At 39.6% G+C, this 19,062-nt stretch overlaps 1 protein-coding gene across 1 annotated transcript in view; it reads right to left on the bottom strand.

The window, feature by feature from the left end:
• The window catches only part of sphkap (SPHK1 interactor, AKAP domain containing), a 28,378-nt gene extending 13,812 nt beyond the window's left edge, over positions 1 to 14,566 (bottom strand). The window contains exons 1-3 of the mRNA XM_019253082.2: positions 14,206 to 14,566; positions 11,814 to 11,916; positions 10,408 to 10,518 (exon numbers count right to left, since the gene is read on the bottom strand). Of these exons, the coding sequence (XP_019108627.1) occupies positions 10,408 to 10,518; positions 11,814 to 11,916; positions 14,206 to 14,240 (249 nt within the window). The 5' untranslated portion in view covers positions 14,241 to 14,566. The remainder of the gene's footprint in view (positions 1 to 10,407; positions 10,519 to 11,813; positions 11,917 to 14,205) is intronic.
• Positions 14,567 to 19,062: the final 4,496 nt, after the last annotated feature.

Genomic DNA, 19,062 nt, shown 5'->3' with positions numbered 1-19,062 from the left:
AGACAAGCCCAGGGACACGCTCTGATTCAGTTTTTCACAGATATACTAGAGGACACAAGCTTGTGCCCGTCTCTGAAAGACTGACCACATAAACAACAGTTGAAGAATATAAAGACGGAGAGAGTGGAGATAAACGTTTGAAGAAAGCCTATGCTAACGTGCTCCAGATTTAGTTAAGACAACTAAAACTACATTGTAATAAGTGATCACTAGTGGGCAGCATAAACGAGCTGTACACCGCAACACGGACATCTGACATATTATCCTTTAAGTTGATATGGCAAACTACTAAATTCCCAGTACTCCCAGTATTGCCCCCCCTTCCTTCTCCGCCCGCTGCCCCCACAAACTCTGGACACTGCTGACCCACCCCAAAAGGCACCATCCACTTTTACTTTTACAGACTCAAAAATACTTGAAAAGCAAATATGTACACCTGTTTACATATTTCATTTTTATAGACCTGTTCATACTGAAATTCTGTCAATGTGTAATTCTACCATACTGCTTTATTTATATTTATATCATACTGCCATACTTATATTTATATTGATAATTCTGCTTATACGGTTCATACTATTTATATCTCCAGACTTTTCTATTCCCGGATGTCTTTTAGCTTGTATATATTGTATATATATATATTTTTCATATTTTCATTTTCATTTTTATTTTTATTTTATTTTTATTTCATATTTTATTTTATATATATTTTTACATCTTCACACTGTTTGGACAGAGAGAAACGTAATTTCAATTCTCTGTATGTCTTGTACATATTGCAGTATTGACAATAAAGCCGACTTGAAATTCACCAGCTAGTTGTTAACTGTAGCTGTATGTCGCTGAGGACGTATCATGTGTTTTTTTTAGAGCAAATGCTGCTGAAAACAACTGCCCGTTACAGCTGGAAATAAGTACAGTTGTAGGCTAGAAAGACAAAACAATGAGCTCTTTCTAGAGCTGAGGAGAACTGCAAAGTTCATCACTACATGTGACCCCTTTCAAATAAAATTAACCATGCACTGTTAATACAAGTGTTGATTATAGCCACTGTAAGAATTATAACACCACTGACTGCAAAGTATGGTCTCCACTGATAAATTCAAGTGCTAATTACATCCAACCACACGTCCTAAATCCACTATGACTTTTTGCAGCAGTACAAGTACAACTGCTTTGCTACTGAAATCAGACATATAATTCGAAGTTGTTTTGAACAAACAGGCTTTGCACTTTTCTGTAGAAAGACATATCTAGGTTGCAGCAGAAATCTGGGTGTCTCTCAACATCTTCTCACTTCACTAGGTGCTCAACCCCACGTGAATCTACAGCTGTGCTCAACATCAGCCCAGCCATCCAAAGTGAAACTCAGGGTGACTCTGACCACCTGTGCTGATGGACCAAAACTGGACAGTAATAACACAAGGGAAATGTGGAAGCATCCTCAGAGGCAATTGGCAGCAGCAGGACCGAGCATGTTTTAGTTTCACCTTCAGGAAAATGTTAATGATTGAGTCTGTGTGTCTGGAAGCTAACATGAAGGGCATTCAGGGTGTTTAAATGCTGCATTTTTGTCCTTTCCGTGTTACCACTGTTTTGATTAAACCTTGAAAATAATAGTTAAAAAACGATCCCACTTCAAGGTCCACTTACTAACTTCTCGCCAGGCTTTTGACTGTGTTACACAGTTTCACAAATCATTTATTCTGTTATCATTGGTGTCTCTGTTGACATGTTAGCTCAGTTACAGTTGTCACACCTGTCAAGTTGAGTTTTTGTCCTGTCTCCATGTTTGTTTTGTGACTTCCTGTTTTATTTTGGAAATTAACTCTCCTCTCGTTTCAGGTCACTTGCCCTTCCTCATGTGTCACCAGTCTGATTGTCTTCCCTGATTCCTGATTGTGTCGACCTGTTCCCCATTACCTCCATGTGTTCATATAGTCTGCGTCTCACTTTGTCCTGTGCCAGTGTGTCATGTCGTTCATCTTGATCCACCAGTATCTTGAGTCAGTAATTCCTTGTCACAGTTTTCGCCTTGATTTGAGAGTTTTTTGTTGGCTTTTTGCCATTTAAGTTTCATAGCTTTAGTCAGAGAGTTTTGACTTCTTCCCAGTTTGTGGTTTTTCCCTCCTCGGAGGCGTTTTCTGTTCATCGGTTTTTCGTTTGTTTTTTCCCTCCTCGGAGGAGTTTTCTGTTCTCATCAGTTTTTCGTTTTTTCCCCTTAGACTATAGGATTTAGTGTAGTAATTTTTCATAGCCATCCCTCGTGTTCGAGGCACTTTCTGTTGACCAATCCCCTTATTTTGCGTGCTTAATAAAGCCTTCTGTTCTACTCTGCATCCGAGTCCTACCTCTGTGTCCCAGGCCTGTCAGAAAGCTCTAAAGGCTACACCTTCAGTTGCAGCTATTTTGTCAAAATACTAATCAACTCAACTTTGAATCCAAACACAGACGATAATTCCTAAAATCGCAAAGTCATAACACGTACTGAGCTCACACGTCCATCCCTGACAACTCTGCTAATAAAGACCGTGTTGAAACCTCCGGAAAAAGCAGGCAAGTGAGCCAGCATGAGTTAGATATTTTCTTTTTCTTTTTCTTATTCATTTGCTCACTGTAAATTGGAAAATCATCCAATATTGATGCACGAATGAACTCTATAATCTATTTCAAAGTTACGGATGATGAATTCCACCAGTGTAGACTTTGGCTTACCTTTAAAAACTTTTCATTAAACATTGTGTCACTTTTCCGTTGGGTGTTGATCCACAGACGCAACAGCCATTCAAATTCAGCTACAGTATGTTCATTTATTGCCCGAGGCAAACACACTATGCCTCCGGCAAAAAATGAACACACACGCACACAGACACAGAAGAGTTCAATTGTCTCAATGTACTTTGCATAAAATCCAAATTAGCCTCAGACATGCAAAAGTGCCAAACAGGCAGATTTCTCTCTTTACACACACACACACACACACACATCTACAGAGCTTATACAGATACCTAGTCAAGTTTCAAACCAATATTATGTAACCAGACGTTGTCAATACAGCAAATCATTACAAACATTTCAGTCTACTTTGTCCATCAAAGCTTCATTCCACCTCAGCATCCCTCCTTCTCTGCTCACTACTCTGATCCTCCCACACACAGCTGCTACTCTCGGTCCTTCTGTCTCCCTTTTTTTCTTCAACTGTGGCTCTTTTTTTTGTGTGTGTGTGTGTGTGTGTGTGTGTGTGTGTGTGTGTGCGTGTGTGTGCGCGCTTTTTTTCATGACTTGAAACACAAAAGAATTGTTTGTTATATTGCATATTTAGTCTCTATTCTACTCTACTGGTGCTGCATGAAACATATCTTTATGCTGCCACAAACATGGGTTCATTTCCACAAAACTAAACATAGCTCTCTCTATTGTAAAGCGTTTTGACTTATCTCGGTGGCTGGCGACTTTAATTATAATCCGTTTTAAGTTTAATTGAATTCAAATGAAGTTTTGGGGGGAAACAACATTAAGGCTCAGTGACTCTGCCATAATAATTTTGTGATGCAACCCACAAGCTACACATTGCTGGTGTGGAGACCAGACAGGCATGCTGATCTCACATACTGGTGACTATGAACAGCATTATTTTGCGTTTATAAATTTAATTACACGCTGATAAAATAAATAACATCAGCTGTTCACAAAGCATAACAGGAAACACCGAATGATGAGATTCCACATGCTCCATAATGAGGTTGTCCAGGGTTTTTATTATTATAAAAAAAAATTTCCTTGGACTAAACTGCTACTTTTTTATCTGGTATTTCGTTTCAAATATTTCACTAGAAGTAAAAATCTGTCCTTGAATACAGATCTGAAAAAAGAGAGTGTATTTGATCAGGCGATGTGCCTTTTAACTGCTGAGAGAAACAGGATATATGCAGTATTATGAGTTATGAATGTGAAATGCACACACACACACACATACATACACACACGTATATGTATATGTATATATATATCTATATATACTTATATTATATTAATATATATATATATATAATATATATATATATATATATATATATATACACAATTAGTACTTGGCTTGGAGCCCTGGGCTAAAGTGAACATCAAGGATACTGTCCTGGTTCTTCTCATGACATGAACAGTATAGATATGTTATGGAAAATGGTTAAAACACGAGATATATAGTGTCTCTGGGGAGTGTACACATTAATTCCCCTGTGGGGTTGACAAATGTAGACATTTTCTAAAAGTATTATCAGCAAATATGGACAAAAATAGGCCCATACTACAAAACGCTCTAAAGGACTGTGATGAAAATGGCTAACAGCAGATTATGAACAGGGCGTTGCATCCTGAGGAGCTTCTGTGTCTTGTTTTCACAGTTGGAGAAGATGTGTTTTCATCACAATGTTTTGTTTTATCTTGACAGGAGAGTGCATGTGAAATATGATGCTGATGATGTTGTTGTTTCTAAACTTGAAATACTGTAGGTAATTACATGTTTCCATCTGTGATCAATTTAAGATGTGCCCTAGGACCCTCTGCCCTATAAATACAGCAATCACAGTGGTAATAATACGTCTATTACCACATACCGTTTTAGTGTTTGCGGCATTAATCCCCTTCATTCTGTCACCCTCCAATGCCAATGCTGCATCCTCACTAGGTGCTCAAACAGCTCTGTACCACCTTCTTGGACCTTGGAGTTTCACCGTGTGGCAGTGTTTGGTAGATGCAGCATTATGCTCGGTGCAACATTATTCTTACATTGTGCATATTCCAACATATTTCTGTATGTATTTAACAAATCTCAAACTAACTGGATTCTAAAAGGGGCTGTAGAATCAGTAGTAGTTTAAGTAGATTAAAACAGCCTTTCCTGCACTATAGACTCTTTAAGCAAGTATGTCTCGTTTTTAGAGCATGACCTTACACCAAAGACTGTAGTTTCTCATAATGTCATATGGACAGTCTAAAGTAAAAGGAAAGGTTTAAGGTCTAGAAGAAAAAGACAGTTTGTCTTCCTGCTCTGATCCTGATCTAAGTCAGTGCTGCTGCCATGGCTGATGGCATATTTATTCTGTTCTCCCTCTCTCTGGGCCGGGAAGGGACAGGTCAGGACACAACACACTACCCGAGTGTGAAGTGTTTGAATCTGATGATGAATGGATCACTCTCCTCAACGGACCACAGGTTCAAAGCAGGAAGACAGATTGTCAGAAGAATGGACAGTGTTTTTTCTGCATTTGAAGCATTTGACACATAGTTTAAAGAACCTCCCACTGTATACGCTGACTTTTGCTCTCACTCATTTGTGTCTATGCAAGTTTTCATCAGATATCTGGCTTCTTTTTGTCTATTTCATTGTTTGATTGTTTCTCCTTCGATGCAGAACTCTTTTACCTTAAAGTGTATCCTCATGTAATTCAATAAAAAGGAATTCACAGAGATTAGCTAACTATTTGTCTCTCAAAGAAAAAAAAAAAATATATATATACACAAGGTGTCATGTTCCTCTTCAAAATGATCATCCTTTCATTTCTCTCAGGGGCGTGATGAAATTCAGTGTGACTATCACAGCAACATGACACTTCTCCGTGACTTCATGCATTAAAACATGAGTGAGTGATCAAAGGTGACAACATGATGCAGCCAGAGGTGGGTGATCGAGTGAAACGCAGAAAGAATTCAAAGTTTTTATCTTTTACTTAGCTCACTGTTTTTTTGCACTCACTGTTTTTAACTGTTCCAGAATATATAAAGCATGTTTTTTTACTCTCAAGCAAACATTTCTCAGAAAATGCAGCCTGAGGCATTAATGTAGAGTGATTTGGCAGTCAAGGTTCATCAAAAATTGATCTCTAAATGGTTAGTTTCTTGTAAATATGCGGTTTTTAACTTTAAAAAAAGAAAAAAAGGTCAAGTCAACAAAAAGAAATTCCTTTCTTTGTTACTCTGTGGACTGTGTCTTTCAGTATCATTCTCCACTGACAGAGTACCCAATGTTTGTGTGTGGTTTTGTGGCTACTCCTCTTGATCCGTTTGGATCAGCATTCGCTGTCTCACCCTCTTTCATGTTTTTCTCTCTGTTTTTTTTCTCCACAATCTGCCTTCCTTCTGCCTTCCCTGTACAGTTCAGGGTAGGACAGAAGAATTTATTTCTCACACAGTATCATCAATCGCAAGCTCCCGTTTGATTGATTGGCCACCTAAAAACCGCAGAGAAGCCGAACGGCAAATTGAGAGTCAGAGGCGCGATCTGTCACATCAGAGTCCGAGAGCGATGCTGCAGGAAGATGGGCTGCATCTGTTCGCACTTGCATTAAAGTTCCCTCTGATTCATAGGAAACAGACGCAAAGCAAAGAAAACAAACAACCATTGTCTCATTCAAACAGTGAAGATGAAGCTGCTTTTGTGTTTACATTTCACAAAATAACAATGAAGATTAAACAAGCCGCATAAACCCAAACTCAGGTAGGAGCTTGATGGGAAGCGGCCTGTTCTGCAGAGACAAGGACAGCACGAGTGATGTCTTTGTTTTCAAGCTGGTAGCTGTCACGTATAGCATTTCAAGTAAAAATATGATGAGGAGAAAAAAAGAGTTATGGTGCACTACATGAATCTATTTCACAGGAATCTATTGAATGATCAGCAGGGCATGTTGGGCTGATGTACAGAGCATCTGACCTGCCTAAAACTTTCATGAATCAGTATCAGATATAAAACACATTAAAGTGACATGCAGTTGTTTGAGTCCTGTGTATGTCTTGTCCTAGATAATACAGCTGGTGTTTGGGGGTTTCAGGAACATTCAATTCAGCACGCGGCTGCTCACACTTCGTAAGTGTGAGTGTGGGAGAACGGTGCTCTTCGCTAAATTACTGTTATTCCTGTGACTTTGGTAATGATTACCAAACGCTGAGGCATATTTTAGGGAGGAGAATGTGTACAAAAAAATGTCAAAACACTGTCACTGGCATTTATTCCTCACAAGACGGAGGAATCAAAAATAAAAAGTAACTCTAGCTCTGTAAACTGCAGGAAGTGTTAATGGTATCCTCCAGAGAAGGCTTGAAACCCATGACATGGTCCTTTGATTAGACTCTTTATCACTTGTTGTTTCAGAAACTCTCCGTGGGTAGAGGACTAACTACAGTACTACAACCAGATCTGTGAGACTGACCCCACTGCTCTTGCAATTAAATCTGAATCACAAAGTCGTGGCTCTGATCAGTGAGCTGTAGATCGTGGCTCAAAGATAGTGCTGCTCAGAGTCTGGAGGTATAATTCCAGAGAAATGGTAAAGCAGGAAGTATAGGAGATATTTCTCAACGAGAGGTGAGAAAAATGATTTCATCCCTGACAGGGTGAAATTTAGACTTATTATTAGTCTGTCACTGAAGTGTGGGTGAAGATGTCAGATTTTGAGAAACTACATTTGAGATGATGTTATTAGTGTGAACAGATTATGTATTTCGGGTACTTTATTTAATGATGCCCACCTACAGTGGGGGTCTTGAACTAAATCTGATCTTCCAGATCAAAAATACTGGGCTTGATGCTGTGTTAGCGCGATCAGTAAGAGCCTGTGCCTGCAGAAAAAAGTTAATTGATACACTTAAAAATCAATTTCATTCAAAACGACTGTTGTCCATCCCAACCAAAGTATGCCTTTGAGCTACTGACAGACGTAAATCATGAATGCAATTTCTAATGAATGAGTGATCAAAGGTGACACATCAGAATTGGGTGTCAGAGAGGATTAGGCATGTGCGTCCTCTACAGCTAAAAGCCTTTCTATTTTTTTTCCTCTCTCTCTCTCTCAAAGTCTTTTTTAAAGTATAATGTCCTTGCTGAAATGACCAACAACGTCATTAGCTATCCAAACACAGCACTGTTCTTTCCAGAAACTTGCTAAACGTAAAAAAAAAAAAACATCTTTGAGGGAGAAATGTAGATGAGCAATTAGTGTTGAAAATGATCATCCTTCTTTCCATCTCTGACATCATTTGTGTCACCATGAGTTATCTTCAGTCATTTTCCACTCCTCAGAATGTTGTTCATACCCTACGGGACAGCATGAAAAGAATGGAAATGTAAAATGATGCTGCAAGCATATGAAGTTTTGGCAAATTGTGAAAATCAGTGTTCATAAAGGCCAAAAACATCATGATTAAAAACTAAATATAGGAACTAAATGGTTTGGTCGCCAGAAGCTCAATAGTTAGCATCATAAAATCTGATTAGAGGATGTCTGCCTCTCCATGTCAGCTCAAATAACAATCATAATTTTGTCATGGGTGTTGAAGATTTCTATTTCTGCTAAATCTATCCCAGCATGCACTGAACAGAAGGCAAGGAGAGCCTGAGAATGGCTCATTAACAGCCACTCAAAATGTACCAAACAAACAAATGTACAGTCTTGTAGTTATGCAATTGTCAGCAAAACCTTAATCATCACCATTCACTTCACTTTTCTGGCCTGGACAGACACTGTCATGTCTAACACAAGTCTAGTTCTTCTAATCCAAGGAGAGAGTCAAACTACTGTAGGGCTGAATATCGATAGATACCTTGACTGCAATACTGGTTCCTCAAGAAAGCGTTTTTCAATACCAATTCTATGAAAATCCAGTTTAACAAAGGGAAATTTATATTATAAATTATGGTACAATTATTCAATTCAAAGGAGGGAGCTGTTCAAAGACCTGGAAGCAGTTGGAAAAGTTGTTTTTACTCCTCACACTTTTCTCAACCTGGTTAATTGGACTAAAATGAAGTTTGGGCAATATAAAAAATATAAACAACTGCAAAAATGAACATTTAAATAACAAACAGTAGCAGAAATTCACCCTTGTAGCATCTAGACTTACTAATCCAAAGAAAGACGAGGGGAATAACTGTGTGGGTGGGGTTTGTGGTGGCACAGCACTAAAGAGAAGAGATGCAAGACCTTCTCTGCGCTAAAGAGCCTAGCCCAGGTCTGATAACCATCCACCATGTGAACTTCAGGTGTAGAAGATGCACCAGGGTTTCCATCCCGGTATACGTTGTGGTGAATGTTTTGCATAGCCAGACCTATCTCCACAATGCTGTGTCAGCACACTGGCTAGCTAACGGGCAGTACAAAGTTCACTAAGTTATGCTCGCAGATAAGCAGCTGGCGGTAAAAACACGCGGCACAAATCCTGCATGTCTGCGTCATGTAACGTTAGATGTGCAAGCATTATAAGACCTAGCCAAGCTACGAGCATGCTGCATGCTCATTGGCTCGCTGGCGCTCACAAGATTTTCTCCTTAAGTATCGAGATTCGGCACCGAATGACATTTTTCTATTGAAGCAATTGAGTCGGTCCCATGAAAGTATCAAAGTTACAGCAGAGATGACCACTCTGATAGCTTTTCTATTTGCAGTCACAGAGTGTGATAAAACAGAGATGCATTTACTCTACAAAACCGTCTTTCTTTAATAAATTGCCTGCTGAGATTAAATGGAGCAGAATGAAACTGCATAGCTCATAACATCTACTCATCTACTCTGCTCGTATACTGTATGTCATGCAGCAAAACAATTATGACAGATTCTGTTCATAGGTGCAAAAATGAATTGTGCTATTTAAATCTTGTTTTTTTTTTTGTAATACAAAATATAACAGGAATCTTTCTTTGATTCATAGAATTCATGGCTCTCAGTGAGCGTCCTCAACATCAGAGGTAACATTGTTTATGGATCACATTTTGGTTATTTAAGATGATAATGTAACTCATGAGCAGGGCACTTCCAGATTATCTTCATGCCACGATGAAATGCAGTGGTTATCTTGCCGTTTGAGTATATTTATGCACACAGTACAACTGACATGGCTGTACTTCTTTCAGAGAAAATATTGGTCACAAATTTGAACAAATCTTCAGTTATTTACTGATTTCTCACTTCTGCAAAGATTGTTGGGTCATCTGTTTCTAGTATCTCACTTTTAAAAGTTCTTAACAGGACAAATTGCATCTTAAAGTGAAATTATCACTCCATTGATTTCTAGGTTAAAGAAAAGAACAGTATCTACTAATGCAAATAAATCCATTGTATTAGCCTAAATAAAGTCCACTCACACATCAAGGCTTAAAAAACAACTCTCGACTAAACTGAAGCAAAGGAGCACCAGCAACCTGCTGAAAAAAGTTTTTTTTTCTCCATGCCCATGAGCAGTTTTTTTTTTTTAGATGTCATCTCACATCACTTCTGCCTTAAAATTCGCTACCTTGGTGTCATTTGAGACCCAGAAACATGCGCCCTGCAGCTTTAAAACTCCACACTAGAGATGACTCGGTCCGTCTTTGTTGCCAAATGGGTGCGAGCGTTTCATCACTCACAGTATGCTACTCACCACGGTGCAGCTGCCCTCCGAGTCGTCGTCCATCAGGCCCAGTCTGCACAGAGCTTTCTCATTCCTCAGCCAGTACTCCGACGAGTCCAGCACGCTGTTGCTGCTCAGCACCTGAAGCACAAAGATAAACCCTGCTCAGGTACAACAGCAGCACAGACATCACAACACACAGAGGCATGCATGGAGTATATGACTCCGCACACACCGTCTGAGTCACGCATTCACTTTCATCTGCCAGTCTTTGTGAGTTCCCCCTCTGGGTGTTGGGATCAATTGACCTTTCTCCAGGACCTTTACTTCAGGTTAAGTGTTGGCACACGGCACATGATCAATAATCTGTCAGCTAACCAGACACTGCACTGTATATATACATGACAGTTACTATATCCTCCTTGGAGGGACATTTTAATGAAGCCTTTAGGGTAGAAGCTACAGTCATAGAGCTGTTTTGTCCTACTGACTGATAAGCTCATTTGTTGTAAACTATTGATTTTGCTATTTCAATAATTACCCAATTACAATGCTTATTTATTTACAAGGGTGAAATTAAAGATTCCCTTGATGCTTCCCAAAGTGCAAGAATGTGACCCTGTGGTATATATTTATTTGTAAAAGAAGAAGAAAAATGCATGAACCATCGTCGTACAGCATGCAAACAATTAAAATCATATGCTATAAATAAAATAATTCTAATGTGATAACTTTGACATATGCCAGATATTACGCATGTGTTGGTCATTCTCACTGTGTATTTTTAGTGACAAAACATGTCCCTTCATGCTTGCACCCCCAGGAATAGGCCATCTGTGCAGGCCCACGGCCAGGTAAAGGTGACGTAGACTCAGCTGATCTTGCCGAACACGATCATATCAAAGGCTACTGCCACAGGTCAGTGGAGCAAGAGGCCCAATTATGAAAAAGACATCACCTTGTATCTCTATAGGACACTTGAGTCGAAGTCAGTTAAGATCACGAGCAGTAGGCTAATTAGGAGCACACACCAGCGAGTCCACCTGCATGCAAACACACACATAGACTTTGAAAGGAAATTCAATCTAGCCTCCACCTCAGCCCACTGATCTGGACTATTTCCCCTCCTGCCTCTCTGGCACTGAGAGATGATAAATCTACTGGGATGACCCAAGGGCCTGGCTGTTCCTGTTATTACACAACCCCTGGGTGTCACAGGCACCCCAGAGGAGGAAATGAAAGTCTCTTGCACACCTGGAAACACACAGACAGATAACAGGAGAGACAGATACGATGGACGTGTGCACAAATGGAGAAAAAGACAAAAATAAGGCATGGTTGACAACCAGTCATAGACCAGACAGACAGACGGACACACAGGTAGGTGTGCACTTCTATCCCAACAAGAGCGCATGAGACACAGCTCCGTTTTTTACCTTCTTGCAAGCGCTGATGGACGAGGCCATGGTGCTCTCTGTGCTGCCTCCCTCCACCTCGACAGACTCTGAGCCTTCAAACATGGCAGACGGCTGGAAGTTACTGCAAGGCAAAAGGGCATAGAGTTGACTTTGTCAGAGCAAGTTCTTGTCAAGTGCTCAACACTTCTCTCTGTGTGGCATCAGCCCATTGCTTGTCATGTTCGTTCGCACTGTGCAGATGTGGTTTCTATGAATTAACCACCACCATTCCCTGGCTAGCCAGATGTGGTCAGGATGACGGCTAATGCCCCAGAAAATACACCAGTTTATGGCCAAGGTGACATCTAAAATCATTTATTTAACACGTTATTATTCATGAGAAACCGCTGTACCACCTGCTAAAAAGTTCCTCCAGGGATTTCTGTGATGTCCTCTCTCTCTAAATACTCATGACACAGACTCTTGGCAAATCCACCTGCATGTTGGACCCATTAGTGAACTGTAGCTTTTTTGCAGAAGGCTATACAAAAGACCCTGCCGCCAGTGGAGGAAATATCACACACATGACTGTTGGTTATGAGAGGGTGGGAAGGGATTGGAAGGTTTGTTATTGTTTGTTGTGTTCATTATGTAATTGTTTTTTTTTTTTAGAAAATGACCATAACTCAATAAATAAAGTTTTGGAAAAAAAAAGAAAATATCACACACATACTGTATGCATCTAAGCAGAGTGTCAAAAATTCATGGCTACGTCGCCGAATCATGAAATTTGACTTGGACAGTGGTGGCAAAAGAGGATCATAGCGGAACAAAGAGGAAAACACAACACGTGACCTTCATTTGGTGTATGAGACAAAATTATTCAACATTCTGTAGTGATGGGAATGTCTGTCAGACTACAGCGACCCTAAACACAACATGGGAAACTCAAAAATCCCAGGAAGGAATTATCCTCTGTGCATGCTTTCACTGAGATAAGCCAAATCGAAGCTTATCTAGAATGGCATTAATGGGGATCAATTTGGAAAATAAAGAGGCTGGGGATGCATATTTAAATAGGAGCAGCAGTTTTCCCTGTAATCCACATATTTCAAAGCAAATTAAAAGCATTTTATTTTGAAAGCCCTGAGGATCACACGACTATCTATTTGCAGTCAATGAACACGCCTGATGTGAATAATTGTGTCACAGGAAATGTGTGTTTACTGTGATTTGCTGGACACACTGAAAAAAAAAAAGATGAGGCATTAGAGATAAGTGTATATGATGTGCTTTAAATAGCCTGCTGTATCTGCAAGGCACACATCAAAACACAGATTCTGCAGTGAATATGTTGGATGCATGCAGAAAATTGGTAGCTCAGAACACTAAAAAAAACGGAAACAGGATAGATTGGTTTAAATGGTGCAAATGTTGAATGATTTTCACAGAATAATTGAAGAGGACCCGGTTTGTCACTCACAACCTGCTTTCTAATCTGTGTGCTTAACAACCTTTCCATCACGACACGGTGATGACTGACAGGTTGGTGCGCTCTCATGTGCTCCCGGGGCCTCCGGTACCCAGCAAACATCACTGACGTGAAGATACAATTAACCCCTTAAATGTCTGGTTTTCAAGGACACCCCTACCCTGGTCCGCTGTTATAATTTACAGTAGAAGCTTGACTTCGGAGGTTTATTGGTGCACAGACAGATAACTTTTGGTGGCAGCCTTCGGATTTCAAGGCTTTGGAAAGCATTCATCTGCACAAAATAATCAATATGCAAAGTGTAGGTCTTGAAGACCGCAGAGAGCTTTCATCTCAAGTCTAATTTTGACAATTACCCCGGAGGAAAAACTGACAGAGAACTGAAGCTCATTTAAAAAAAAATCCATTTAAGTGTGGAAATGGATCATTTCTATTGCAGATGTGACTGCTGTCCACTTTTCTTGATTGCCAAGCATTTCTATCATCTGTCAGGCCAGGAAAGATGAAACATCTTGTTTACTGCACAAACAGTGGCAGTCTACTGTGAAAGAGGCTTTACTGCATCACTCTGCGTGGATTTTCTGTGAGCTCTTCCAAACTGACACACTTTGCACAGTCAAAATAAATAAATAAAACCCACTGACTTTGATTAAATAGAACATCAAATATATGGTGCAGTGGCACCACACACTCACATGCTCTCAGTGCTTTTGAATAAGAAATATCTCAAATGCCAAATTTGAAAAGGGAGCTCCAAATATCACAGCAATGAGTGGCACCACAGATGCAACAAAATCACCATAAAGTAGAGGTTCACTCCTGAATATCAGACGCACGATTTAAGTGCCTATAGAGACATTGTGTTTATTTCGTAAATGAATATGCGCCTGTGCTCATCGACAGTTTTTCTTTATCCCGGGATAAGAAGCAGTCTCTTACCTCGGCGTCTTCAGAAGGCACTTTGCTCCTGCCATTCTGTCAAAAATAGCCAAACTGTCCTCGACTGGTGTAAATGTTTCCTCTGTGGGGGTAGAGGGACTGGGAAAGGTACAGCGGAGCGCCTCGACGCGTAATGGTCCCTGGCACACTCTCCGGTCCAGATGCGCATCCCCGACCAAGCACTGAAGGAATCCCAGACCACTTCACCGTGACTAGAGGAGCACTGTGATGAATCGAGCCCCGCGGTATCAACAGCAGCAGAAGCAGCACATCACTGCCTGTCCTGCGCGTCTGTCCGCCAAGTGCAAGTGCGAGTGCGAGCTCAGGAGCTCTACACGGATCAAACGTAATGAGCTGCACGACGCAGGCGAGGGCATGGATATGGACAGTGCGCGCCCATGTTAATGCACGCGTGTGTGTGTACAAACAGACGCACGCGCACACGCACGTAGTTGTTGTTTTGCTATCAAGACACCATACAGTATATGAACCCAAGTTACAATACTGAAAACTGATGAATGCATTTATCACTGAAGGCTGGCTGTGTAAGCGTGCATTGACAGAAACAGTAGTCAAATATTGGAAATGAAAGGGGGGGTCATTCTTTTTGTACTGATATAAGCTCATTGGTTGATTTAATTATAACTTTATAAAAAAAGATGAAATACAACTTTAAAGCTGCAATAAAAAATAATATGAAAATAAAGAAAAGTGGCACTCAGGTGGCTATAATCTCTATATAGAGATATCTGCATATGAATTTAGATAAGGGACCAAAAGTTTGGCACCAGAAGCATTCTGGTTTCCCTTTTTATTCCGAGTGGTACTGACTAGTCATTTTGAGCGGCCTTTGGTTGTAACACTGTGTGCAGAGCAAAATGCGAAACTTGTAACCTAGCGACTACCATCTAACAGCGATTCAGCTCTTTGTTGGCTTTTATTTAAAGTTATCTGCATTCATATGCAGGTATCTGTTTATAGAAACGAGAAGAAATGTGTCTTTCTTGCCATTTGCATGTGTCAAGTTGCTAATCAGACCACAGAGGAAGTCTGGGCATGTGTTATCACTTTTCTGGATATGCACTGGCTACATTGGAAGCCCAGAAAACTGGCCAACAACAGTCATCAGATGATGGCTGGTGGGTTCTGAGATTGAGGCAGTGTTCAGTGTTAAAGTAAGTTTAATCTTCAACAAAGAAGTTAGCCTCAGCCCTATGTTTTAGTGCTTTAGCATCTTTCAGTTTATTGTTTTATTTCGATTCACTCTCACCGCTCTCACCAACCAGCTGTTCACAAATGGCGAACAAGCTCTGATAAACTCTACACGACATGCACAACAGCACAAAGACAAGCAAGTAGCTGGTGAACATAATGCAGCATTAAGCACCTAAGATCTGCAGATCTCTTTCAGGAGCTTGTGGAGACCAAAACCAGAGCCAAAAGAAGAGTTAATATTAAATGTTGCTCCATGTCTGTTGATTGTGTAAAAAGGAACTCTTCACTATCACGTACTAACTTGCCATATTAACTCAATATCCTCACAGTTTTGTTTATAGTTTGTAGTGCTGCCTCCAGGTGGCCATAAAATAAATGAATGCATTTATAAATGAACATAAAAAAATTACAAAAATAACATTAACCCAATAAATACCTTGGATTTTGTCTTGTGACATATATATATATGTAACACAAAATGTTTGGTAATGTGTTTAGGCTAAACAAAACAAAACAAAAAATCAGCTGATAAATCATCATCTGGTATCAATATATTTATCACCATTGGTTATGGTCCTCAAGTATCCAGTATTCGTCAAGATCTGTAAACAACATGATCATGTTCAAGTCTTAAACTGTCTATCACTGTCACTCTACAGATGGTTACCACAGAACAAAGTGACTGTATATTAAAATCCAACCATTGTAATTATGCCAAAGATGATACACAGAAAACTTTGATATTTCCATGGAGACCGCTCAGTGAAAGTGTCTAAGTTTACCGCCTGTGGCTCAGTCACACATACAGTAACAGTGGGCAGGTTTGCTTTTGTTTTGCTGGAAAATAAACGCTTGAAATACACTCAGAAACAATGGAAGTGAAATTCTCATGTAGCTGAAAGTGGGTCTGTAGTGTTCTTTCAAAGCCTGGATTTATGCTCTGTTGTGCTGGAGATATTTATTTACTAAAAAAAGTGTCTTAAAAGCAACACCATCTGTCATTTGAGCTCTGACGACCAGTGTAAAATATAAGAAATGCAAAAAAACATACACATTAGATTCCCAGTTACCACTTAAGGCAGCCATCATCTCTTAGCAGCAATAAGAGAGCCTATAGAGTAATATCTATGTTCTCTGTATCTGATGGTTAGGGTAAAATATCCCTTCCTTTCCTTCCATTAGGGAGGTCACCAAATAATCAAGAGGGGGTAAAAGGAGCCGTGACCTTCAGTTCTCTATTATCCCACTGAGCCTGTGTCGGGGCAGTAAAGTGGTGGGCAGAGAATGAAGTGGAAATGGTAGATATTCAGGAGAGCACAGAGAAAGCAGGGGGTCCTGATGAGCTCTATATATGTGTGAGAAAGACAGAGACATTAGGCTTTTATGGATTCGTACAGTGGCCAAAGTGAACGTCGTCACTCTGCTGAAAGAATAATTTCTGCCAATAGGAATGCTCCTTTTCAGCGTGCCCTCTATCTCAAAGAAGATAGTTTTTTACATGCTTTTATCCGTGCTGTTTTTCTCCCTCGAGATGCCATTTGTGTTCATTCAACAACAGCAATTCAACAATATCAGAAACCCAATTTCTGTGACGGCAAAGTAATGCCCACAGGGAGCACATACTGTATGTTTACAAAATACTCGCTAGGCCTCACTTCATAAAATATAAAACATTTAGATGACATATCTTTCCCATTCATATATATTTGAGCATTTTGAATGTATAAACATATTCACAAAGTGCTCATTGAGGATGAACTTGACTAGCTCAGTCAGTTTTATCCAGATATCTCATTACAGATTGTGATATACACAGCAAAAGTCTTGCATTAGCCAGCACTTCTCACCAACTGTTAATGCCCCGTGTGCTTATGTACTGTACCATCTAATTTCATGCTTCTCAGCTGAGAAAAAAATAGTTTTTCCAGCAGAATATTTTCTATCAAATGATTACAATGAGGTGCTAAGAAGCCAAATGTATTTCCTGTTTTAACATTTTAAAGACATAACAGTGTGATATCCATACAGCTACAGGTAATCACAGCAAAGTAAACAAATAAAGAATAACTAAAATCAAACTATCAGTGAAGAAAAAAGCTTTAGACCCATCGCAGCCAGATGTATTGTAGTAAGTCTAGTAACTTATCAGAAAGGAAAGAATATGAAGTGTAAGTGAAGTATTTTGGTGCTGGCAGAACAGAAACTCGCACGTCATCTATCAGATTTTTCCTGTTTAGTGGTGTGCATGAGTGAACTTAAAAGGTGACCCAACTAGAATATCAGCACAATCCCCTTTATCACCTGCATGGTCTAAATATAGAACTAGGATCAGAGTTAAGAACATGAAATATATAAACATCACCATGAATCCAAAGATCTTTCATGAGCACATGTTAGATTTAATGCTGTTACACAGATTTGTTTATTTGCAGCCAAGCTGGTGATTTTATTGACTCAAAAATATCAAATATTTGAGTAAAAAAGATCAAATATACAGTAAAGCCATCACTAAAAAAAAACAATAAAATATATTTCATTTACATTAGATGCATGGTGATGAAGTAGAACAGTACAAAGAACTGGTCATGGTTAATGTACAGTGTATAGATGTAAACTTGGCTTATAAATGATTTTGTTCATTGTTTGAAAGTAGAGTAAGCCAATACCAGTTATTGTTAAATCAATAAACTGATTGTAGCCAAAGCTCACATGGTGTATTCTGACAGCTCTTATTCCTGATTGAATGTATTAAAGTGCTATCCATAGGCCATTATCTGACAAGTTACTGAAGCACTAATAGCTATTTTAGTGCAATATAACATGTGGGACTGTGACTGGGACATCAATCCCAACACAAACAGTACGCTTTGAAACAAATCCTTCTTTAATCATCTAACAGGTGTCCAAATCAGAGGAAACGCTTTCCAGTCCCCTCTGGTTCAGATTTCTGTGGCTTTCCTAAAGAGACCACAGTGTTTTGTGTAGAGATTGGTCCTATAATGCGCTATAATAGCTTCTCTTTTGTCATTCTTTACACAACTTCGGTCACTTTTTGTTTGTGCAACCAAGTGCAACGGGATGAATGCCTTCGAGGACAGGCTGTCTGAATGTGTGTGCCATTCTTCACATTCGTGTGATTCATTGCGTCTCTCTGCTTTCTGTAGCAGCAGGCTTTTAACCATGATCTTTGAATATGGCCATTTGGTGTAAGTATGAAGACTATTGTCTTTGGATGTGGAGAAATATGGTACGAACTAGTTCATTTGAAGTTAAATCATACACACAGTTTGAGTCACCGGCCTTGTATTTGATCTTGATTCATCTGATCAACAGACAATTTACACTTAAAATTTATTTATTAATAAGCATTTATGTTATCCACATTCTGTCCACAAACCTGGCACGTCCCAGGTCAAGAGAAGCAACGTAATGGACTGGTGTGATCCATTTTTAAATCACTCTTTGCAGGGAAAACCTGCTGCTAGCTTTTGTTAGGCTTGTTTGAGTTCATGTAGCAGGAAGAGGAGGCGTTAGGTGACCTTTTAACTTGTTGGGTCGATCTTTGCAGGGCTGATGAGCTCCAAATGAGGTCCGGTTGATCCGACTGTATTACAATCTCAATGTGCTCTGCATGCATCTACA

Source organism: Larimichthys crocea, chromosome VII (genome assembly GCF_000972845.2).
Source record: "Larimichthys crocea isolate SSNF chromosome VII, L_crocea_2.0, whole genome shotgun sequence".
Taxonomy (NCBI): Eukaryota; Metazoa; Chordata; class Actinopteri; family Sciaenidae; genus Larimichthys; species Larimichthys crocea.
Note: the sequence above shows the minus strand (reverse complement) of the source record. Positions and strands in the feature narration are given on the sequence as shown.